Below are 25,597 nucleotides of genomic sequence, written 5' to 3'. Positions count from 1 at the left end.
TTGTCCATGACCATGACTGAGATAGAGCCAGAAATAGATACTTCAGCTGGAAGAAGTGTGGCACTACTATGTGATAGTGATACTCCAAGTAGTGTTGATGCTGAAACACAGTGTGAAAAGATTTCAACACGCAGTATTGGAGTTCAGACACTGGCACAGAGGAAAAAGCCAAGAAGGAAAATAAAATACAGTAACTTTTCAAAAACCTCTAGTCCCATGAACAATAGTGCACATTCAATGTCAAACCTACCATTAGCTTCTGTTGTTATACCACCAATCATGCATGACATCACCCAGATTGAGAATGCATCATGTGGGGAAGATAATTGTTCAGAGCATGAGGAGACTGTGAATACCATAGATAAAAGCTCAACTGAAAGTGATCTGTCAGATGGTAGTGATGAAGATTATGTGTGTTCTTCACCAAGTTCCAGCAATGAATCGGATGATGATAAGCAAAACACAGAGAGAAAATTCATTGTTTTTGAAAGAAAGCTAGATGAGTTGTTCATATCATGCAAATTTTGTTCTTCCATATGTGAGATTGAAAAATCTACAGTGGGTAGCATGATGATGTACAAGGCAATTTGCCACAAAAATCATATCTTCAAGTGGAAGTCACAGCCTATGTTGCACAATAAACCAGCTGGAAATGTTTTGATACCAGCAGCAACAATCTTTACTGGTTCAACATATGAGCCATTGAAGCAATTTGCAAATGCTTTGAACTTAGGTTTTGTGAACAAGGACCAGTTCTATAATATGCAGGATGAAATTGTCTTTCCAGTGATTAATAGCACCTATAGAAAACAGCAAAAAACTATAATAGAAAAATATACCAAGGTAGACATACCAATAGATTTATGTGGTGATGGAAGATGTGATAGTCCAGGTCACAATGCAAAGTATGGCACATACACGCTGATGGAAGAAAACAGTGGGAAAATTGTTGATTTTTCTTTGATACAGGTATCTGAAGTGTCTTCTTCCAATGCAATGGAGAATGAAGGTTGCCAGAGATCCTTGAATAATGTCATGGGTGAAAAAATCCAAATTAGATCATTGACCACAGATCGCCACATCCAAATAACATCAGAGTTGCTGAAAAAATATCCTCATATTATTCACCAATATGATGTATGGCACTTATCTAAATGGATAACAAAAAAGCTTACCAAAAAAGCAAAAAAACATGCTTCCCTTCAAAAGTGGATTCAGTCAGTGTCGAACCATCTGTGGTGGTGTGCGCAAACATGTGAAGGAAACGCTGATATTCTATGTGAAAAGTGGGCGTCTATTTTGAATCATGTTATAAACATACACCAATGGAAAAATGGTAAGTATTTTAGGAAGTGTTCACACGAGAAGCTTTCTAGGAGGAGAGAAAGAAAGACAAAATGGTTAACACCAGGGTCTGCAGACTACATTGCCTTAGAAGATGTTGTTTTGAACAAGAAATTGTTGAAAGACATAACAAAACTTACAGAATTCCATCACACTGGCAACCTGGAAGTGTACCATTCATTACTATTGAAATATGTTCCAAAACGCCTTCATTTTTCATACAATGACCTGGTTGCAAGAACCCAATTGGCGGTGATTGATCATAATTCAAACACTGAAAGAAAACAAGCTCAGTTGAAAAATGGCAATTCCAGATACAAAATAGTTTTTCCAAAAGGCCGTAATAAATGGATAGCCAAACCAATAACAGAGAACAAATCATTTTCCTTTGTGCAAAGCCTAATGGAAAATGTTGCCTCATATGACCATCAAATTCCAACAGCAAGGTTAAGTAACATTCCCAAAAACATTGTAAATGTACCCAAGCCAAGTAAAGAGGAAGTGATATATGCTCATAGGTCAAGGATGGGCAAGAAAAAATAATGAAACTATACTTGCATCACTCATCAGCAAATTCAAAACCTTTAAATACAAAATCTTCTTCTAGACCAGGTGGAGGGAAATATGCCCGAATACAACAAACAGCACAAGATGGCAAAGGATTCCTTATTTCTTTTCCCAAAATTCCCCAACACCATCTTACAAATTGTCTGTAAGCAACATGCCTTTGCCTCTTATGCTCTGGTCCTTCAAAAGCACTTTTCCCATACTGCTGCTTATATTGACTCCACGCCAATCTCAATACCCAGTAATTTAAACATAAATTTTGGAATACAGGGTTGTCAGTGATACATTCTGGAACATCAATACCCTCGAATTCAGCTGACTCTTCATTAATATCCCTGCAAGCAGCAATCTCTTTGCAACATATACATTCTTCATGTCTGTCCATTATTTGACAATGACCGCATGTACACCTTGAAAGAAGAAAGTCATTTACGGATTTGACTTTGGCGTATATTTCGTACACTTAATGAAAAAAAAAATCAAATATTTGTAGATAACTATTACCAGTACTTATCTTGAAGTCTTTTTGAGCCAGATTCAATTGAAGACTCAGCACTCGTTCCTTGCGAATCGTCGTCGGCGTCGCTACCCGAGTCGATTTCAACCGGTTCATATGAGTAAGGCTGAATCATGTTTTCGTACGCCATTATTTGCTCATTTTCCGGAAATGTATCACTCACAACAGAGTGATCACTTAAAAATTCGTATGAATCATTCGTATCCATCACGTTATTTATTAAGCAAGTTTAAAATGATAAATATAGAGAGCTTTCACAAATGATTATGTGTTATGTGATGTTGATTGAAAGTTCCTTACCGCGCAGTGACGTCAAGAACAGAAGCCGCTGCTCGATCGCGGCTTCGCTCTCATGTATACAATGGCTGCAGCTTTTACAGCAAAATTTCATGATTTTGTGGTTTCATATCTCCGGTATAATTTTGATTGGAGCTTTCAAACTTTGGAATATGGTTTGTAAAAATAAAATCTTTCATTTGATAAAAATTTTTTTTGGGGTCTGACTTCCCCTTTAATGGCAAACTTTATGAAAGTGATCAATACAACAGCTCTATGAAGCGGAAAAACTGCTACGTTAAAGTAACACGTCAAGTTAAAACATTTTTTTGTAAAATAACTGAATTGGTTTCTTTGAAAAGATGCAACTGTCACATACAGTATCACGAAGAATGTGTTAGTCCTAAATTAAACGTAATTGCATGCACCCTTTTCAACGTTGTAAGAAATCAAATTCATAGGTGTACTGTTTTGAACATTACATCTGATTTTATATCAGAGGTGATAGAGTAACCAGAGGTAGTTATATTGAACTTAAATGAAATCGTCTCCAAATGTATCAAAGTTTTCCATAAAAAATAAATTTATCTGATTAGTATGCCTAATATGGTTGAAATGGAGTAGTTATATTCCTGTCGGTCGGTTATGTTTATTAATTGTGCACAAGGTCTATTGTGCCGTAAACAGCACGTAAGCTTTGTAAATATAAGATAAGCCATGTTAATAGCATATTTCTTGCAATATTCCAATTTAAATATAATGTATTTCCATAAAATGGCGCCTTTAAGATACATAATAAAGAATCTTTGTACTATAGTGTTGTTAGAGCATGTTGTTTTGCGTGAACAAACCTTAACAATGGTGTTTAAAACATATTTTTAACAAAATGAGAACATTTGAGTACAGTTTAATGCAAACGATGTAACCGTAATTTTTATATTAGCTATATGTCTTTGTAAACAAATTGTATTAATATCGTTGAAATCTCTCTCTTTTTTCTAAACACGATAGTTTTATCACAATAACTATAACTTTCTTGCAAATGCAAAAGATGTCCACTGTATTTTTCAAAAACACTAATTTTGTGAACAAACTACATTAATACTGTTTGAAAACTAGAGTTTTCGTTTAAACACGACAGTGTAGTTTTTTCATATAAACACTAAAGTTTTCTCACCGTTTGTTTCAGATGAACTACATTTTTCTCCTCTACACATATAAACAAATGTTGTCTCCTAAACACCATAGTTTTTTATAAAAACTATAATTGTCTCCTAAACGCTATAGTTTTCCATATAAACTATAGTTTTCTCCTGTACACAATAGTTGTTTCTTATATAAACTTAGTTGTCTCCTAAACGCTGCAGTTTTCTCATAAAACTATAGTTGTCTCTTTCGTAAGCACTATAGTTTTCCCAGATAACTATAGTTTTCTACTATACACAATAGTTGTTCCTTATATAAACTGTAGTTATCTCCTAAACGCTGCAGTTTTCTCATAAAACTATAGTTGTCTCTCTCTTACGTAAACACTATAGTTTTCCCAGATAACTATAGTTTCCTACTATACACAATAGTTGTTCCTTACATAAACTATAGTTTTCTCATAATGACTACAGTTATCTCTTAAACACTGTAGTTTTCCCACATAAACTATAGTTTTCTGCTATACACAGTAGTTGTTCTATATATAAACTATAGTTGTCTCAAAAACGCCACAGTTTTCTAATAATAACTATAGTTTTCTCCTGAACACTATAGTTTTCTTATAAAAAATGTATTTTGCTCCAAAAAAACTATAGTTTTTATTGTAAGGGCAAAGCTTGACAAAAGACAATTATAAAATTAAAACGATTAGCTAACTCTTTAGCCGCATTTAAAATGTGGACTTACAAACTAGTTTATCACAAAGATATCACACTTCCTGATCAATATTTCTACTTCTAAAACGAGCTAAATATCTAAACTATTCAATGATTACATGCATGAGTCCATTTGCAATTTCAAAGTAAAAATTGAGTCATAAATTTCCTTCAATAATAACACAAGCCATAAAGTGAATAGTAAACACATATTTACAAACAGATGTGTGGCCTTAACGACTATAACAAGCATTTTAACTCTCTTATATACAATCACAACACAAACATACCTTGGTTAAGATGGCAGGGATTTGTTTTTTGTAAGCAAATTGTTGTTGTTTGAATTTGTAACTTTGTTTGATTGATCAACAACTACAGCATTACAAGCTTCCATGGATCACATTTATAAGTCGTAATCGCACATGAACTGAATTCTTTGTTTTCTTGTCTCACGAACCTTTTACTGGTTAACGGCGTGAAGCTTTGAACAGTTCAACTTTCAGATAGATGTAAAGTTCTGACAAGTTAAGCGTCATATACTCATATTCTTCCTTTGATTCGATATGTGGAAAATTATTTTTTGCCACGGAATTTAAAACAATTTAAAAGTGGATTGTTATGTAAAGCAAAGATACAGCCTTATGATTTTTACTGTTTTTGTTCATAAGTTTGAATATAATTTGGAACAAAATGATCAATAGAAATGAGAAGTATAAATTTTACTAAATTATACCGTTTTCAAGATACTTTGGGAGTAAGTGGTGAAAAAACTCTCAACTCCTTACTCAAAAGTTCGTCTTATACAGATGAGGTGCTACAAAAATTCACAATATCACATTGTGGAACTTTAGCTCGTTTTAGTTGAATAAGACAAAATAGGCGTTTGTTGCCTTTAATACAAATGGGAAAAGTAGATCTCATCCTTGTATATAAGATAATTATACATTACATTATAATCTAATAAATCAAATGGAGAGAAAGCTGATAGAGATTCCTTCGGTAGAAATTACAAAGATTTGTTGAGATCAAGACCAATGTTTGGTTGTATGTCCATTGCTGTAATTGGATTACATAATTAGTGTTTGATTAGTTGATTGACCTAATTTTAACCCAAAGAGCCTGAAATATGGCGAAAACTAAATTAGTCAAGAACTGTAAACCAAACAGAACTTCTGTTTTATAGACATATAAACCATCATATGCTTCAAAAGCTCTGTTTTTTTACAAACAAGGTTGTCGAAACGTCAGTCAAAAACAACAAAAACAGTCCTTCTCAGGACTATACCAACCTGGACGATCTACATTTACAAACAAATAACGATACTTCCGGGTTCAAACCATTTACTACATATGTGAACTGTGAAGCGTCTCTTTCCGTACAAAGATGAAGCAGAAGTTATATGCAATAAGCAAAGAATCGTCGGTGACATTATCCTGCCTAAATGTTGTTATTTTAAGAAATATCTAGAAACATTACGAAACAAAAATTGACTTGTATTATGTTGCATGTTGCTATTTATTCAGTCAATCGGAACTAAACAAAATTAGCACACCGCTGTACTTATTCGAACAATTACAGTATTCATCATTACGGAGAAAAACGTTCTCTGGACGACATGTAAGACACGTCAGAAAAGTTTTTAAAACACAATCATAGAAAAAATGGTTTTCAGTGAAAAACGCTCTTTAAAAGTCACAAGAAATCTAAACGACGTTACTTTCTTTGGTGCGATTCTTGTGAGCACATGCATTTATGAGGCTTAGGTGCAATCTAAGCTAAAACGTTCAAAAAATGCAGAAATGGTTAAACACTTACTTAGTCATATAACTTAAATTAATATTTAAATATTGAATGAGTTTGGTGTAAATGATATTAAATATACAATTTTATTTCAATTATGTTCATTTACCAACTTCATTTAGTCCTATTTACTTGATTGGCTACCACGTGTACGCTTTGCGCACCATTTTTTTATAGTCAATGATTTCAAAAAAAGTGTGAGTTTTGTTTGATATATATGTTTCTCTCTTCTAATTTACTCTCTGCGTAATTTCGTGAAGTTTGTTCAAATTCTTTCATGGGCAATCAAATTGTCAAGTCAGGATTAAATCTATGATTGGATAATCCATGATCTAAGGAAGGAACTTATAAATTTGCAACAAGTAAACTGTTAATCGGATTGAAGATCATGGAATCAGGTAAAGATTACAGAGTAACCAAATCCCAGTCTCCCAATGCTCTCATCTAAACAAAATAGTTTGAAACGATTTTGAAACAAAGGAAAGAAAATGATTTTTGTTTTATTAGTTGACTAAGTTGAGGGAAGCTTGGTGTTTTCCTGGTTTCAAAAACCCATGTTAAGCGTTCATTAAACTACGGTGAAGTAAACATTAAAAATGGCTCTTGAAAATACGGTCAAATTATCCGAGAAGTACGAAGCAGTTATGGTTCTCAGTGGAGTGGAGGATGCTCTAGGTTATAAGAATGGTTTGTGGGAATTCTGCTACAGTGGTACTCAAATTCATGAAGAACTAGAAAAACTCGGGGGACTTCATAAAATTGACATTAAAGGATGGAGGGTTAGTGACGACACTGTACTACACATTGCTACAGCAGAAGCGTTGGTTTCTGAATGGGCAACAACGGAAGAGTTATTGAGCATTATGGCAACAAAGTACAAGAAGACATGTGCTGAGGATATGTGGGAAAGAGCTCCTGGTCAGACCACAACAAAGGCATGTTTTATGTTACGACCTCTTGAGGAAAAAGGTTACATTATACCATTTGATGAACGAGGTGGAGGATGTGGTGCAGCTATGAGATCCATGTGTATAGGTTTGATGTTTCCTTGTGAAGATCTAGTTGAAATGTTAATTGAAATTGCTGTTGAAAGTGGAAGGATGACTCATAATCAGACCACAGGTATTCACCTTTCCCAATAAAGCAACGATTTCAGATCATGTATCAATTATCAAGTCAGTAATGTCTAGTGTTCTGTCTATCGACAAGTGTTGCTTAGTATACAGTTTGCTAGGTTTTTGCTAGGTTGACCTTAGGTTTGCATAAGTCTATGCAATCCATCATTTTCCAGAACCACGTCTCAAATGCCTCCATCCTTCTAACATTGCTTGCTTTTAATGACCATATCTTTGATCCATCCTTTTTATCGCTTTTCCAAATTTCCAAATTTCTGTCTCCTAAAAGCTTTTTGAATTGCCATTGCTGTTTTGCTTTTATATCTTCACTACTACAGCCATTGAATCCATGATCCATATCAAAATGCTGCTATTATGTAAATAGGGTCATCATAATGTAAGTGACCTGAAATTAGCAATCTTTAAACATAATGATTTGAATTATAGGTTATCTTGGGGCTGTTACTGCAGCTTTATTTACAGCCTATGCTATACAGAAGATACCTCCAAAAAGTTGGGCAAAACACTTTTAAGTGTTTTACCCAAAGTTTGGGAATACATTGAGAAGGTTGGTCGTGATGTAGAAGAAAACAACAAAGCTTGGAGCTACTTCAAAAATAGTTGGGAGTCATATCTTGAACTACGGGAATTAACCAATGGAACCAGCGAACCAAAGTTTCCAGTGACGTATAACATACCTTAACGTGATGCTTTTTATAAATCTGTGAGTTATACAGGTTGGTGTGGGTCCAGTGGTTATGATGCACCAATGATTGCTTACGAAGCTTTGATGATGGCAAAAGATTCCTGGTTTCAATTGTGTTCTTGTTCTATGTTTCATGGTGGAGATAGTGACAGTACAGGAATATTGGCTGCAGCATGGTGGGGTGGTATATATGGTATGAAAGGTGTACCCCTTGGAAATTATATGTAAGAACATGGAATATGGTCATAGACTTATGGAGCCGAGTAAAAAATTACTGAATGTATCAAAGAATATGAAAAACTAACAGGATAGTATTTTTTAACAAAATTTATGCCATAAATTCTGTCATCCCAATTAACTTTAGTATGTTTGTGAATCATACAATAAAAATTACTACTTGGTTATAACATAAAAACAAATTACTTTAGAAATAAGGTCTAAAAGAGAATGTCAGATTCAGGGCATGGGCAGTTCTAAGTTTTACTTAGGATGATTCCAGGCCTGTAGAGTAAGTTTATTAACTAGTTATCAGTGAAACTATACATAGACAAGGACCATTACATCTTTAGGTTCATTTTACTAACAAAATGGAAACTGCAAACGTTTTATTCACTACCAAAAATACCTTTTGGGCAAGAGGGGAGCTGACTTGTCAGGTGGAAGCCTTGCTCTAACGGTCTATGTGTTAAAAATAGGTTTAACATAATTTGGAGGTACGATTTTCTTTGAAACACGTAGCTACCAAAGTTCAACTGTAAAGCTTGGTCATATTCTCGAGTTTCATATTACAACACACCTAGATTTTTTAAAAGACTTAACGACATCAACCTGACTAGTTCCTAACGATTGTTTTCGAATTTCCAGAGCTTTTTCGTGAAAATCTATAGCTTTGTCGTAGTTTCCAGTTTCACTATATACATTACCAAGATTGTTTAAAGACATAGCGACATCAACATGATTTAAACCGAACGATTGTTTTCGAATTTCCACAGCTTTTTCGTGAAACTCTATAGCTTTGTCGTAGTTTCCAGTTTCATGTAACACCAAACCAAGATTGTTTAAAGACAAGGCGACACTAACATGATTTGGACCTAACTATTGTTTTTTAATTTCCAGAGCTTTTTCATGAAATTCTATAGCTTTGTCGTAGTTTCCAGTATCATTATACACATTACCAAGATTGTTTAAAGACCCAGCAACATCAACATGATTTGGACCTAACGATTGTTTTTGAATTTCCAGAGCTTTTTCGTGAAACTCTATAGCTTTGTCGTAGTTTCCAGTTTCATGTAACACCAAACCAAGATTGTTTAAAGACTTGGCGACATCAACATGATTTGGACCTAACGATTGTTTTTTAATTTGCAGCGCTTTTTCATGAAATTCTATAGCTTTGTCGTAGTTTCCAGTATCATTATACACATTACCAAGATTGTTTAAAGACCCAGCAACATCAACATGATTTGGACCTAACGATTGTTTTCGAATTTCCAGAGCTTTTTCATGAAACTCTATAGCTTTGTCGTAGTTTCCAGTATCACTATACACATTACCAAGATTGTTTAAAGACGTAGCGACATTAACATGATTTGGACCTAACGATTGTTTATGAATTTCCAGAGCTTTTTCGTGAAACTCTATAGCTTTGTCGTAGTTTCCAGTTTCATGTAACACCAAACCAAGATTGTTTAAAGACGAAGCGACATCAACATGATTTGGACCTAACGATTGTTTTTTAATTTCCAGAGCTTTTTCATGAAATTCTATAGCTTTGTCGTAGTTTCCAGTATTATTATACACATTACCAAGATTGTTTAAAGACCCAGCAACATCAACATGATTTGGACCTAACGATTGTTTTCGAATTCCCAGAGCTTTTTTATGAAATTCTACAGCTTTGTCGTAGTTTCCAGTATCTTTATATACATTACCAAGATTGTTTAAAGACCCAGCAACATCAACATGATTTGGACCTAACGATTGTTTTCGAATTTCCAGAGCTTTTTCATGAAACTCTATAGCTTTGTCGTAGTTTCCAGTATAACTATACACATTACCAAGATTGTTTAAAGACGTAGCGACATCAACATGATTTGGACCTAACGATTGTTTTCTAATTTCCAGAGCTTTTTCATGAAATTCTACAGCTTTGTCGTAGTTTCCAGTATCTTTATACACATTACCAAGATTGTTTATAGACCAAGCAACATCAACATGATTTGGACCTAAGGATTGTTTTCGAATTTCCAGAGCTTTTTCATGAAACTCTATAGCTTTGTCGAAGTTTCCAGTATCACTATACACATTACCAAGATTGTTTAAAGACGTAGCGACATCAACATGATTTGGACCTAACGATTGTTTTTTAATTTCCAGAGCTTTTTCATGAAATTCTATAGCTTTGTTGTAGTTTCCAGTATCATTATACACATTACCAAGATTGTTTAAAGACGTAGCGACATCAACATGATTTGGACCTAACGATTGTTTTTGAATTTCCAGAGCTTTTTCGTAAAACTCTATAGCTTTGTCGTAGTTTCCAGTTACATGTAACACCGCACCAAGATTGTTTAAAGACGTAGCGACATCAACATGATTTGGACCTAACGATTGTTTTTTAATTTCCAGAGCTTTTTCATGAAATTCTATAGCTTTGTTGTTGTTTCCAGTATCATTATACACATTACCAAGATTGTTTAAAGACCCAGCAACATCAACATGATTTGGACCTAACGATTGCTTCCGAATTTCCAGAGCTTTTTCGTAAAACTCTATAGCTTTGCCGTAGTTTCCAGTACCAACATACACATTACCAAGACTGTTTAAAGACGCAGCGACATCAACATGATTTGGACCTAACGATTGTTTTCGAATTTCCAGAGCTTTTTCGTGAACCTCTAGAGCTTTGTTGTAGTTTCTAGTTTTTTCAAACACTATACCAAGACTGTTTAAAGACGCAGCAACATCAACATGATTTGTACCTAACGATTGTTTTTGAATTTCTAGAGCTTTTTTGTGAAGCTCTAGGGCTTTGTCGTAGTTTCCAGTTTTATCCAGTACATTACCAAGATTGTTTAAAGACATAGCGACATCACCATGATTTGGACCTAACGATTGTTTTCGAATTTCCAGAGCCTTTTCATGATGATTTTTAGCTTTGCTATACTTCCCGGTGTCATGGTATAAAACACCGAGGATATTAAAATACCAAGCTTTGTCATAACTAGATTCTTCTGATTTAAATTTATCCAATAGTTCAAGTGCACGATCGTATTTTCCAAAATGTCTTAATCTGTCAACAAAATATTGGAAAACTTGTAAAGTGTTCATGTTGATTTTTGTCTTGTTAGTCTTTAATAATTGAACAATTTTTTCAAGATGTGGAATTAATTTGATTTCGTCGTCTCTCTCTTTAAACATGTAAAGTGCTTTAGATATTTGATCAACGTTACTTTCCATTTCATGTTCTTCATTTGAATGTTCAGATTGATAAAAAATAATTGCTTTGTGAACAATGCGATGTAGACTAATGTCATTATTTTCTGATTGCAAGAACAATGAGCAGTCCTTTAAACAAAGACATATATCTTCCTTTGAGTGTTTGGGATCTATTTTCTGAACATAACAAATAATAATGTCACGTGGTATAGGATCAAACGATATCACGGAAAAAAAGTTAATAACATTTGCCAATATTGAGGATTCTTCAGCATTTTGTCTGACAGCTAAAAGTGAAGCTTGTAACATACTTCTAGGATATACCGAGTTAAGTTTAACAAAAGTGGCGTCCATGTTTTCTTGTTCTTTTGAAAATATTTTCTTTAAATATTGTTTCCAAGTAAATGAGCAGTTTGCTTTGTTTGCACGACTGACATAATAACCAGCGGCAGCCAAAGCCAGCGGTTGACGATCTAATGCAGGCGATACTTCATTTAACAATTGATCATCAGCATGTTCAATAGTGTAATGCTTCAACAGTTGAAAACATTCCTTATCATTCATTCCACTTGTTATAGAAATATGTTTGTTAAACCCATCGTCTTGAGGTACGGCATCTGTGTTCTGTATAGTTACTATTATTTGTCCATTTATCCACATGGGATCACCTACTTGGGGAAGTAACGAAGAAATTTTTCTGAGCTGCTCCACGTTGTCTACAATGATCAACCAATTTTGCCAGAATTTTAATCGTGTAGATACTAACGATTGCAAATTCTTCACTTTGTCTGTGATGGAACAGTTTTCATCTTTACAGTTTTTAATCATATACTTGTCACAGTTTAAACGGTATCCAAGTTCACAGTAAGTTTTTAAAAGAGATTCCAAATTTTTTCCATCGAGGGTCATTACAAACGAAGTTCTGTTTTTCCAATCACACGATAATTTTTTACAAACCTGTCTTGCAAGTTGCGACTTACCACAGCCAGGATTACCAGTGATGTAAAAATATGTCAGTTTATCATTGTTATCATTCCTTAATTTTTTAAGATCTATTATAATTCTATCTCGTAATTCAGTGCGCTCAACGAAAAAATGATTAGGTTTTGAAGGAAGAACTTGGAATGAATTAAAACAGTTTCGATGATTTTTTATTTCAATGATTTCATTGAGAGAAAATTTCAAATCTTGAAATGACTTTTCAATGATATTGACTATATCATCAAAATCATCATCTGAACATTCCCTTTCATACCAATGTGCGTACTTGTTTCTTTCACAACGGAAAGCATGAACAGCATCCTTTGTTTTTTTGTCAAGATGCTTTCCAATTGAATTTGAAAAAATTATTGCATCAAATAATATCGTACAGTCCCACTTACTGGTGTCTCCATCCTGATATTTTAACTCTCGTTTTTTATCCAACTTTCTACCCGATTCTAAAGTGCAAAATTTTTTGCCACTATTTTTGTTATCATCCCATTCACCATGTATTGATTTGTAACGAGAGTTCCATTCTTTGATGAAAAATTGAGCAAGTTCCGTTTGTACCACATTGATTATTTGCTGAATGTAAGACAGATTTCTTGTTCCTCTTGATTCCATCTGTACAAAATGATATATCAACATGACTATAATCAAGAAATTCCAAAAATTAAATATACAACATATGACATTTGAAATATACTTGTTTTGCAATAATTTGTAACAAATGACACATTGCCTTGATAGCACAATTGTGTTTTCCATTAGCTATGAAGATTGACCTGTAGAGGTAAAAATTCTTTTTTAATTTTTAAAAAACCATGAATTGTTTACTAAGACTTGTCAATTTAAGATAAATAATAAAATTTAAGCTAAGGTAAACGATTAACTATATAATTAATAAATTGTATGTGAAAAAAATTTTACTTTGCATTAATAAAACAATGCGTTTCGGTTGGTAGATCTTTAACGTGAAATGTAAATAAGCTCAGAAAAACTATGATAGTAAGCCGTAAGGCATCCCTATGATATGATGATCAGAGAAAAAACAAGATACAGGAGCTTCTAGCCGTCTTGGTAAAAGAGGAAAGGTTGGTTGTGTGCTATTGTCAACGGACAGCAGTTTTTTACTGACCCTACTTTCAGTTTTATCTAAATCAAAACTTAGACAAACATTGGTTATGTAAACATACGCATTATTGGTTGGACAGTTTCCAGGAACGTAAAATCTTAAATTGCTTTTTTCAAACATACAATATGTTGAACACGATGGATATGGATTAAAACAAGTGTGTAGAAATTATTTTTTAAGAACAATAAACGTGGCCATGAAGTGAAATAATGAGAATGAAAGCCAGAAAAGAGAAGAAAGTAATATTGATGTTGTCTTGTCCAAATAAGAGCGGGCATTTAAAGGACATAATGAATCCAAGTCTTGCTCAAATCAAGACAACTGTAGAAAGTTTTCAAAACCATTTGGTAAATTTTAGTCTGTTTTTAGCGATTCCTTGCATGCCAGACTACTTGAGTAAGAACGTGGTGATGCAGAAGATGTTTTCAATAATGTATCATGTGAAGCGAGCATTTAGAATTGCTTTGAAGTAAGGATGGACATACATTTGTTTGGGAGTCAAAAAAGAAAATCCATGCAAGGGATACACATACAGACACACAAGCATCAGATGAACCTAGCCAAAACAAACCAAACATATAGACCCTTTGTAGTGACGTCACGCAACCTTAGCAACTGTTGCTGGCGGAGCATCTGGAGGACAAGCACATGTGCACGCTTTATATATTAATATGGCTAGTAACATAAAGTCAGCGCTTTATAGGTCAAAAAAAGGTTTTTTGCCTGGATATATAGAAAATACTCAGTGTAAGAATAGTAAAGCGCGTTACAAAATGAAATTAGGACATTGCAATGAAGATGATCCGTACGAAATACCAAAAAATCAATGGCTCGACGATATCGATCTGTGGCCTGCCTGCTGTCAGCTACATTGATGTTGGCATGTATTTATTATTTTCGGTCAGTGCGTACATTAAAGAGCAGTTAAAAAACTATAAGAGTCTTGATAGTTATCAAACTTTTGTGAATAGACGGGTGCGTGAAGTGTCGGTGAAAAAATATGACGATCATTGCTTGCTTATAGCTAAGGTAAATGCTTCTCAGTTGTCACTAAAAACATTGCACAAAGGTTCAAAGCAGCTTGTCGTACCAACAGAGATTCACCTTCCAAGAGTCGGATCACAAGCATTTGCTATCCAGAGCTGAAGATATTTTCAACTGCAGCAACAAGATGGGGTTGCCAGCATGAAGAGGTGGCAAGAGACAAATATCGGAAATGAGTAAACACAAACCATGAAAATGTTTCAGTAACAAACAGTGGATTCTGGATTCATTTGAACCATTAATCTCTTGGTTCTTCTCAAGATGGAAAATGGTGCTCAAGACCCAAAAAATTGAATAAATGAAATATAATGAAATCAAATGTCTTATGAATATTATTAGTACATTTTTAAGTGTATGCATGCAAAATCTTTTAAAAGATATTATTTAGTCATAAGGTAAGACAGAATCACAAATGTTAATTAGTGCACAGCTAACAGTAACTATTTTGTCAATCTTAGTGGGCTCATTTTCTTTAGAATTGACAAAATCAATTGGCTGAGTTGAACTCAGAAGTGTATATTTCTTTCTAATGTTTCCAATCACTCTTTCCACATGAATCCTCACATTAGCAATTTGTCTGGTTTGTTCAAATTCAATGCCACTACCCTTAGTAAAAGCTGGCATCTTGGTAGTTGCACAGTACAAACCAACTGACTCCTAGATATCAAAGCCTCTATCAACTAAGATTACATCTCCAGGTAAGAGCTTATCAAGGAGACCACTGTTCTCAGTCAAATGTTTGTCACTGACTCTCCCTCCCAGCCACTGGAAACAAAGCTTACTGTACACTGGGGGAGTGACAGCATTTAAATACTTAATTGTGTTGTGGTGCTTGTAGGATGAGTAAGTTTGTGCCCTCGCAAGAAGATTTAATGCAGGATACAAAAAAATCTCAAAGCAGTCAACGATGGAAACAAAAAAAAAAAAATCCATGAGCTTGGTCTAAAATCCATGAGCAAGGTCTTTCTTAAGGCTTCCCTATCAGGCCATAAAATAAGAGGGCTTAATCAATTATAAAGAACAATTACTTGTAAGAAAATTCTTGATACAGTTCCCTTGTTGATGTTTCCAAATCGATAAGCCAAACCTACACTAGTTAAATTAAGTCGCAGTTTCATAACTGTTAAAAGCAATTGCCTATATGGTGACAAAGAGCATTTGGGAGAATGCATAAGGTAGGGGCGTACCAGTTCCAGTGTTGCTGACAAGATCTTCCAATTTGGCAGACCAGTGTAAAAGAGGTCTTTTCGTCATCATTTAAGAAGGATTTCTCGTCAAGCGTCATGTCACTTATCTTGTTTTTTAACTCAAGATTTTCTGGGGTCAAGCGATTTATCTCGCTCTTCATTGCAGTTATTTTATCCAAACTCAGTTCTGTTTGTGAAAATTTGTTGTTGGATTCTGATTCTGACAACGAAGCAGATGTGGCTGATATGACTCCGTATTCTTCGATTGAGTCACTGCTGACAGTACTGTTTCAACGGATTCACTTTTTTTCGTTTTTCATTTCTTTCCGAAATACGAGCAAAGCGATCGACATCAACTTTTTCGACATATGTATGTCAAAGGTTTTGATATGGAGCCCAGTCTGGATTAGTTTAGTCCGTTAAAGCCTATGGTTTCCCTGTCATTGTAAACTAAACAACAAATGGTATAAAATGACACAAACGAACACAACAAAGCTTTTTTCAACTCATTGGCTTACCAGTAACAAAATGAAGGCTGCACACTCGTAAATACGTGCATTTAGAATCGTCAATGTCTGCCCGACGAATTCTTCGAAGCCACAAAGAACGACGTTCCTTGTGTAAATCTTGCAATATTTTGCTCGCATTGGTTTTCACAGCTGGTATGCGATAAAAACTTAATTCCTTATCCGTATCAGCACGCTTTGAACAGCCATAAATTCCGCAAAAGTTAACCATCCTTGACAATAATATTGCTTTGCTATTTACATGTCGCGTTTGCTTGTCCTCCAGATGTAACGTCACCGGGACTGTGACGTCACATGCAATGGGTCTATACTATTTCAAACTTCCTTACATTGGCTCATACTCACACACCACGCAACAAAAACTACGGAAGTTAATAAAACGCTTCTGTGTTGACTTAAAAATCAAATTGGTCTTCTCATCTTACAAAATAAAAAATCTTTTTAGTTTTAAAAACAGTATTCCATCTCTACTCAAATCTTGCGTGGTTTATGAATTTTCATGTGCGGGATGTAATTCCCGTTACGTTGGTGAGACAACTCGCCATCTCTCCACACGCATCAAAGAACACACACATTCCGACAAAAACTCACATATTTATAAACATCTTCACACTTCACCACATTGCAAATCAAAATACAACCATTCATGTTTTCGCATCTTAGACACCGCCAACTCTCCTTTTTCTCTTAAACTGAGAGAAGCGCTCTACATTAAAAAGCTCAAACCAGACCTCAACAAACAAATATGCCACATTAATACAATATTTAACACTAATTCTGTAATTTAACACACTTAACGATAGTCACATACATATATATATATCATGTAAATAGCTAATCACCTTCATTCTATGTACTGAAGATGGCATAAGCATGCCGAAACATGTTTACGATTAAAAAACTCGTCGTTCATTTAAAATGTCTAACAATATAATTCCTGAAGGTTGAAAGTGTTGAAAATAAACTCGATCAAGAAATTAAAATCTCATCACGACAAACTAAAAGAAATGGGAATTGGGAAAAATGATAAAAGATATTGCTTGCAGGTTTACCGGAAGACTACAAGCCACTGATTATAGCTTTAGATGCGATTGGAGGAAAATCTTTTCAAAACGTTAAAGGCATTTTACTGAATGATGCTCATCTAATACTAAATACCAAAAAAGATGAAAAGACTCACGCTGCTCACTGATCATTTAGGGTGAAAGGAAAAAAAGGACTACAGCAAAAACAAAAATAAACGCCAGCATTCTTATAAATGAATATGTCACTCATGAAGACATTTTACACGATATTGTCTACAAAGAAAGAACAATTTAATCTTTTATTTCCACTACGAAGGAAAAAAGTCAGCACATTGTGCTAAGAAAGATTATCAAGAAAAATTGATTAGGTGGCGTTTATCACAAATAAAAAGAGAATAGATTTGATTGGATAGTTGATTCTGGTGCCACTTAGCATATGATGTTTGAACATGACTATTTGTCGGACTATGAAGAGTTGAGAAAGCCAACGAAAGTCATTCATGGGGATGAACGTTTAGTATTGATTTATGGGAAAGGAACTTACCACTTGGCCATTGATTTATATAAGTCACATCAACGTAGCGTAATCTGGGGCAAAGTGCAACATTTTCCAGTGAAAATGAAATATCTGAGCCGTTAAACAAAGCTTAAGCTTAAAAGTCAGTCAGTTGCTTCTCCGTGATGTATGTCATGTAAGAAAAGTAAAATTTAGCACATTTTTTTAAACGGAAAAATGATGGAGGCCGTCAAATGACGACACTTTGCGAGCAAATTTTAATTGGTTTGACAAAGTTCTGTTGGGTTAACAGATATTTTTAATAATTTTGTTCAATATAGGGGGGTTAGTTGCGTGCAAGGAACACTCTAGGGGGGGGCAGTCAGCTATTACTGAAAACGGGCCATAAATACATACACTTTAAACCTAAGGTGCGAGTCGTATTTAGGGAGTCCGGGGGTAAATGCTCCTAGGGAAATTTTTTTATTAAGCTCTAAAATGCCATTTCCTGTACTTTGGGGAGTGAAATCATACTAACTGTACAATGACAAATGCGTTTCTCCAATGTAATTTTAAAATTTGACACCCTTGTTTACTCCAGCGCCTCCTAAAAATCAACATTAAGGGAGCCACGGCCCCTGCCCACCATTAAAGCACGCCACTGAGAGGATGTTGATAATTTCTCCACAGTTTTATAGTTTGGATGTTGTTGCTTGAACTGAAACATCGTTTTATTAAAAAATGCCTTTGACAAAATTTGTATTTAAGATTTTAAATGCAGTACTACCTTGGAGAAAGTGAGACTGTCGCCATATTGAGTAATGATCATAAGATATTATGTGTCTAGCGTACCTTAATTTGTGCTTTTTCGTGTATGTTGTGAATTTGAAGCGACTATAAGGCCAATGAAAAATATTTCCTCAAACAGGTTTAATTCTTTGCTTCAATATTGACTGCACCATAATGGAATATGTATTTGAAATCTAATTGTCGGAACTTATGTAAATAAGTAATTGATAATTGTTATTTGATACTAGGAACTTATGCAAGAACGGAAATAGGAACTTATGTTAATATTTTATTAGTTGTGACACGTTGAAAGTCAGGGTTCTTCTGTCGCTGGCTGTGAATATCAAACTTTGAAATGTTTAAGATTATCTGTGATGCGGAATAGTTATATTGAGTAAAATTGAGAGTTGTGTGTCCACTACAGTAGGACAGTATACAGTCCCGAAACGAATCGGCAGACGCATAACTGCTTTGTAACACGCAAAGGAGAAAAATGCAATACGTGGTCCTTAGAGTTGGAGATATTTTAGTTGGAGATCTACTTGGAAATTCAAGTTTGTTTGTCCAATAGCATAATGGATGAATTTATGAGAAAGAAATGACTGCGAGCAGGATATAGAGGATCAGCGAGGAAAATTGCTTGTAAATTAAAACACAAAATACGAGAAACGGACGGCGAGATTGATAGAAACGAACTGAGACAACTACGAGATGGATTGAACGACAAGATCGCAACATTAAGAATCCTTGATGACGTGATTATCAATATGCTGAGCAAAAGCAATGAGGAAAATGCAGAAGAAGAATTAGGAAAAGAAATTGAAGATGCGGACAAGATACGGGCAGAACTCGAGCAAGGAATTTTGGATGTGAACGACATTGTCAAGGAGTCCAATGTCCCAGTTGAAACAGCAACAACGACATTAAATGGCACGCTGAACAGCAGTTTGAGTAGTGAGACGCGCAGAGTTATAAGAGCAAAACTCTAACAGTTGGAAGTAGAGAAATTTAGCGGACAGCTGCAACAATGGCAAGAGTTTTGTGAATCGTTTGATAGTCTGATGAATAATAATGACGGATTGGCTGACATAGACAAGTTTGCATATTTAATGAGTCTTCTACTGGAACCTGCAAGATCGACAATATCAGGATTTAACCAAACTTCAGCGAACTATCACGAAGCTGTAGGATTGTTGAAACGAAGATACGGGAAAAAGAACGTGATCAAGAAAGCGCATATGCAGGAGTTAATGAACGTAAAACTCGTAACGGACGAAGGAGACATCGACAAGCTTCGGCAGTTATACGACACCTGCGAGACAAGCTACCAGGGTTTAAAAGCCTTAGGAGTGGACGAAGCCGTATATTCTTCAATCGTAGTACCGGAAGTCATTGCGAGGTGGCCGGACGCATTTCGATTGACAATAACAAGAGGTTGGATTTCACGGAATGGTCAATGAAGGATGCGTTGAACGCAATTCTTAAAGAGTTGGAGCTGCGTGAAGCTCACACACCGATCGGCGAGAAAACCAAGAGACAGGATAGGGAGAAACAACGAGAAACGTCGCGACAAAGACATATGGGGTCAGCATCAGCACTGCACGCAAAGCACAAGAGTTGCAACGAGGAGTCAACGAACAGTAAAGCGAAAAGAAAATGCGTTTATTATCTCGGGGAACACAATCCTGAGGAATGTAAGAAAATAACCACTGTAACTAAGAGAAAACAACTCATTCGTAAGTACGGAAGGTGTTTTATTTGTTTGAAGAAAGGACATGTCAGTAAGAATTGTAATAGTAATGATAAATGTAATGCATGTGGGAAGGCAAAACATAGGTTAATTGGTGGAGCCAATGGGATTCTTACAGGCGATGTTCAAACCAACCATCTATTCTAGGATCTCATGGTTGGTTAGGGTCAGGAAATAACAAGTCCTTTGTAAATAGAAAGATTATACAGTGAGCAGGTATTCAGGCTAGTAAAAAGGAATGGATAGAAATCAAGTCGTTTGGTCAAGAGAAGACTAAAGGTAAGCTGCGAGAGTTATTTCAATTACAGTTATCGTCACTTACGAGGGGGAGAGAGTGTAAGCATCGAGGCATACAGTGTAGACCGTATATCTCAAATTTTGAATGAACATGAGTTGAGAAAGATGGATTATTCACATTTAAAGTGTCTGTGGTTTTCAGATGTTTGCGAGGATAAGGAAAATTTAGATATTAAAGTTTTGATTGGAGCAAATTATCTTTGGTGGTTTCAAGAAGGCAATGTTGTTCGGGGACAGATAGATTAACCAGTTGCTGTGTCTACTAAGTTAGGTTGGGTGTTGTCCGGCCCCATGAAAGCAAGAAATGATTTGGATAACATGCACACTCAAGTAATCTTCATTGCACATGAAAGTTCAGGAAATTTAAGTTTAGATAAGAATGTCAACCGTTTGTGGGATTTTGAAACTTTAAGAATAGCAGAGGAAGATGAAGTTCATGAATCGTTAAGGGATTCTATTGTGTTTAATGGTAACAGATACAGTGTCAAATTGCTTTGGAAAGAAGGACATAGTTTAGACTATACAAATTACAGCTTAACCTTGAGAAGATTAAAGGGTCAGTTAGTGCGGCTGAAAAGGGAACCAAAAATTTTAGAAGAAGTATGATAAGACAATCAAAGATCAATTGAGGAGGGGTATTATAGAACCAGTGATAGAACTAGAGAAAGCTAATAAAATACATTATTTACCACATCATGCGGTTATTCGCAGGGAAGCAAAAACAACTAAGGTAAGAGTTGTTTTTGATGCGTGGTGTAAATAGTCACCCAAGGCTTCCTTGCTCAATGACTGCTTGCATGTAGGACCCAAATTAGCACTATTGCTCTTTCATATTTTGATAAGGTTTAGAGAGAAGAGAGTGGCTTTAGTGGCAGATATTGAAAAGGCATTTTTGAATATAGAAGTTGATACTTTGGACAGGGACTGCCTGATATTTTTATGGGTTGATGACATAAACAATAAGAGAGTGAGACCTTTAGAATATCGATTTTGTAGAGTAGTGTTTGGGGTTAACTGCTCTCCATTTTTGTTGAATGCAACACTGCAGTATCATTTAAACTCATTCATAGAGATAGACAAGGAATATGTTAAAAAACTCAAAGATAATTTTTATGTCGATGATCTAGTGTCCGGTTAACAATCCAAGATGAAAGTAATGAGGTTGTATGAGTCAGCAAGTGAGCGATTGGTTGCTGGAAGATTTAGGCTTAGGAAGTGGCTAAGTAACGATGAGAATAATTTGAAAGAAATAGAAAAGAGAGAAAGAAGCATTTTGAGGAAAGAAGGGCAGAATTTAGTAATTCGAAAGTGGTTGATGAGCAAACTTATGCCAAAGTATCAGTTGGAGAAAATAGTATCAGTGGAAGTTTTGAGAAAGTACAAGGATTGGGATGGGAGTGTAAGTCGGATCGCTTTGTATTTAGCCTCAGGAAATTGGCTGAAAGAGCAAAGGCAATTATTCCAAGTAAACGAATTATACTAAGTATACTTGCAGGATTATTCGATCCCTTAGGTATTATAAGTCCAGTTGTAGTTTGTGCTAAGTTATTGTTTCAGGAGCTGTGCATTGAGAAAACTGAATGGGATAATGAGCTGGAAGGTGACAAAAAAAAAACGTTGGGAGAGGTGGATAGACGATTTAGAGAGAATCAGGTAATTTACTTGGTAAGGTAAAGTGTTACTTGCGTGGGTACGTAGATGCCAGCCAAAAGGCATACTGTGCGGTCGTATGTTTTGTGACAGAGCTAAACGGTTTCTATCACGTAGAGTTGCTTACGTCGAAAACAAGGATAGCGCCAATATATATGCAGACAGTTCCCAGACTAGAACTGATTTCAGCTAGAATATTAGCACAGTTGATGGACACAGTGAAGTTGACCTTAGATGGTTACGTTCAATTTCATCGTACATACTATTGGTTGGACAGTATGACTGCATTGTTCTAGATCGGTAATAGGGGAGAAAGGAAACAGTTTGTGCGCTATAGAGTTAACGAGATTTTAAGATTGAGCAGGTGGGATAATTGGAAACATTGTCCGGGTGTAGACAACCCTTCGGACTTAGGTTTATTGGGATTTACGACATCACAATTCAAGGAAAGTGAATTTTGGTTATCTTTGTTTTTTGAATTGTATGCGAAGATTTACTGCTAGAATGGGAGCACCCTTGCTAATAGTTTCGGACAACGCCAAAACATTTAAAGCAACTGCGAAAGCGTTAAAGGGGATTTATGGAAGTAAGGAGGTAAAATCATGATTTGAAGATAATCGGTTGATATGGAAGTTTAATTTGGCGAGGACACCGTGGTGAGGTGGATATTTTGAAAGAATGGCAGTATTGGGGAAAGGTTGTCTGAGGAAGGTGTTGGGTAACATTAAACTGAACAAGGAAGAATTGTTAACAACATTAGTTGAGGTACAAGGTACGTTAAACTCTAGACCATTGACTTATGTATTTGAAGATGAAGTGAATGTAGATGTACTGACTCCTGCTCATCTTATGTTTGGAAGAAGATTAACATCTATTCCAGAAAAAAGAATTCTGCATACTATTAATGACGAAGATACAGGAGTGGTCAAACGTAGGTTTAGGTATTTAGCGAGATTGAGAAAGCATTTTTGAACCAGGTGGAGGAAGTATTACTTAACAAGTTTAAGGATGTGTCATAAGGTTGGCAAAGTAAAGGGTTGTTTGTGTCCAAAAGTAGGTGATACAATTCTTGTGTTTGAGAAAAGCTTGAAAAGAGGATTTTGGAAAATAGCAAGAATTGAGAGATTGAAAAAGGGAAAAGATAATATAGTCAGAGAGGGCAAGTCAAAGTTGTTAGCAAGGGAAAGCCACTGCACATAAGAAGGCCTCTTCAGAAACTGTATCCAGTAAAGATGGATGCAAAGGTAAGTAAAGAAAATTCAGCGTCCTACATGTAGAAAATACAATCATGCTATTTTTTCTCCTCACACATTTGAACAGGTTTTACAGTTTTTCCCTACCACGCAGCTTATGATTAATAGTTAAAAAGTTGGTATATCAACTTAGATATGATTTCTCATGCATGTTTATTCGTATTTCATCTAGATGATTCTTTAGCTAATTTGTTAGATCGGTAATGTAGATATAAATCTCGCTTTACATTTATAAAATTACCTTTTTTAGAAGTAAGACTTCATATCTGACGACCTCGTCGTCCAAATCAAGCTTGCTTAGTTCTTTACATGTCACATACCTAACAAAAGATGAGAGATTTAATATGAAGAACGCGACCACATACATATCAGTTCAAAAATGGTGATCATAACTCATACTTTATTGTTACATCAATCTTTTATCCATGCAAGTTTTGTTACATAAACACATTTAAATAGTGACCGAAGATGAAAAGTAAGTCAGGATTTCCTTCAATAAACAGTATTATAAAACATTAATGACGTCTATGTAGAACATTTTAGTTATGTAACTAAGTATACATCACTGACTAAAAACAAGAGTTATTGAAAAAAAGTACATAAAAAAGAGCCTCGTGCAGAGTACATTATAACATTGAAATGAGTCAAATTCCAAAGGACTACTTTAAATAATATAAAGTTTAACAAGTTTAAATTCAGGAATAAAGGGTCACATTTCTAAAATAGGACTTAAATGTGGATGATTAAGACACAAGTTTTAAAACTTTAAATGCATTTTTTCGTTTCGTTAATCAAAAATTCCATACATGTATATTATTGCAAAAGTCAGTTCATATTATAAAAAGACCTTTGTTATTGAATAACCCATTGTAAAATATCAATACATTTTAATTATCAACTGCACGCAATTGTAAATACTTATGATCAATAAAAAAACACTCTACATATAACAGTAAAGGATGCAATGAAAGTAATCCTTAAAACTGTAAAACATGATCAAAAGTATAATTTTAAAGCTCACTGTGTTGCATGAATCAACATTACACAAAAAATAGATTCGGTCGCGTTCTTTCTCTGTGTGTAAATACATTCTTCCTGTGTTTAACTTTTGCTTATTTTTCAAATTTTCTTACTTACAAAAGAAATGGTTTGTTGTATGCAACTATCAACATTTTGCTAGACGCACAGAGATTAGTCAAAAGTGGCGTCGACAAAAATTGGAGGTGATGCATGATTGGACATGCTATCCCCCCTAAATAAATTTTCACTGATTCCCATTTTTTCCATAGACAAGTCTGCTATTTCACCTCTCCAATACCTTTAAACAGGTTTTACTACCCTTTACCATGCAGCTTATTGCCAATAGTTAGAAAGTTGGGAAATCAACTTAAATATGATTTCTCGTGCATGTTTAGTCATACATTATCGAGATGCGTCAGTAGCAAAGTTGTTATGTAAAAATAGTAATATAGTTTCAGAATCTCGCTTTACTTTCGACAAATTACCTACGTTTTAGAAATAAGACTTCACACATGACGACCGTGTAGACAAAATTGTATTCGCTTTAGTTCTTTAAATGTCACATACCATACAAAGATGAGAGATTTAATATAAAGAACGCGACCACATACATATCAATTTAAAAATGGTAATCCTAATTCATACCTTATTGTTACATCAATCTTTTATCCATGTAAGTTTTGTTACGTAAACACATTTAAATAGTGAACGAGGATGAAGAGTGAGTCAGGATCTCTTTCAACAAACAGTATTATAAAACATTAATGACGTCTATGTGGAACATTTTAGTTATATAACTAAGTATAAATCACTGACT

At 34.9% G+C, this 25,597-nt stretch overlaps 2 protein-coding genes and 1 pseudogene across 2 annotated transcripts; 1 reads left to right on the top strand and 2 right to left on the bottom strand.

Annotated features, from left to right (window-relative positions):
* Positions 1–1,903: 1,903 nt before the first annotated feature.
* On the bottom strand, positions 1,904–2,636 carry LOC124448167. The gene is made up of 2 exons (XM_046999178.1): positions 2,416–2,636; positions 1,904–2,321 (listed from the first exon to the last, which is right to left on the bottom strand). The coding sequence occupies exons 1-2, from the start codon at positions 2,634–2,636 to the stop codon at positions 1,904–1,906; spliced, it is 639 nt and encodes a 212-aa protein (XP_046855134.1).
* A 4,327-nt stretch (positions 2,637–6,963) lies between these two features.
* LOC124448165 lies at positions 6,964–8,416 on the top strand (annotated as a pseudogene).
* A 293-nt stretch (positions 8,417–8,709) lies between these two features.
* On the bottom strand, positions 8,710–25,465 carry LOC124448164. The gene is made up of 6 exons (XM_046999177.1): positions 25,426–25,465; positions 24,002–24,080; positions 11,714–13,231; positions 9,641–10,537; positions 8,814–8,866; positions 8,710–8,725 (listed from the first exon to the last, which is right to left on the bottom strand). Exons 3-6 carry the CDS (start codon positions 13,229–13,231, stop codon positions 8,710–8,712), a joined length of 2,484 nt encoding a protein of 827 aa, XP_046855133.1. The 5' UTR covers positions 24,002–24,080; positions 25,426–25,465.
* Between the last annotated feature and the right edge of the window lie 132 nt (positions 25,466–25,597).

Source organism: Xenia sp. Carnegie-2017, unplaced genomic scaffold (genome assembly GCF_021976095.1).
Source record: "Xenia sp. Carnegie-2017 unplaced genomic scaffold, XeniaSp_v1 HiC_scaffold_23, whole genome shotgun sequence".
NCBI classification, from domain to species: domain Eukaryota; kingdom Metazoa; phylum Cnidaria; class Anthozoa; order Malacalcyonacea; family Xeniidae; genus Xenia; species Xenia sp. Carnegie-2017.
This window is presented reverse-complemented; position numbering and strand designations above follow the sequence as displayed.

What these genes read in the sequence shown, in the direction of transcription:
- LOC124448167 (XM_046999178.1), bottom strand. Translation starts at nt 2,636, where the DNA reads ATGGATACGAATGATTCATACGAATTTTTAAGTGATCACTCTGTTGTG. An exon ending in AGACTTCAAGATAAGTACTG is followed by an intron (nt 2,322 to 2,415) that starts GTAATAGTTATC and finishes TCTTCTTTCAAG; the next exon opens with GTGTACATGCGGTCATTGTC.
- LOC124448164 (XM_046999177.1), bottom strand. Translation starts at nt 13,231, where the DNA reads ATGGAATCAAGAGGAACAAGAAATCTGTCTTACATTCAGCAAATAATC. An exon ending in CAGAAAATAATGACATTAGT is followed by an intron (nt 10,538 to 11,713) that starts CTACATCGCATT and finishes CAATCGTTAGGT; the next exon opens with CCAAATCATGTTGATGTCGC. An exon ending in TAGGTCCAAATCATGTTGAT is followed by an intron (nt 8,867 to 9,640) that starts GTTGCTGGGTCT and finishes TTTAACACATAG; the next exon opens with ACCGTTAGAGCAAGGCTTCC.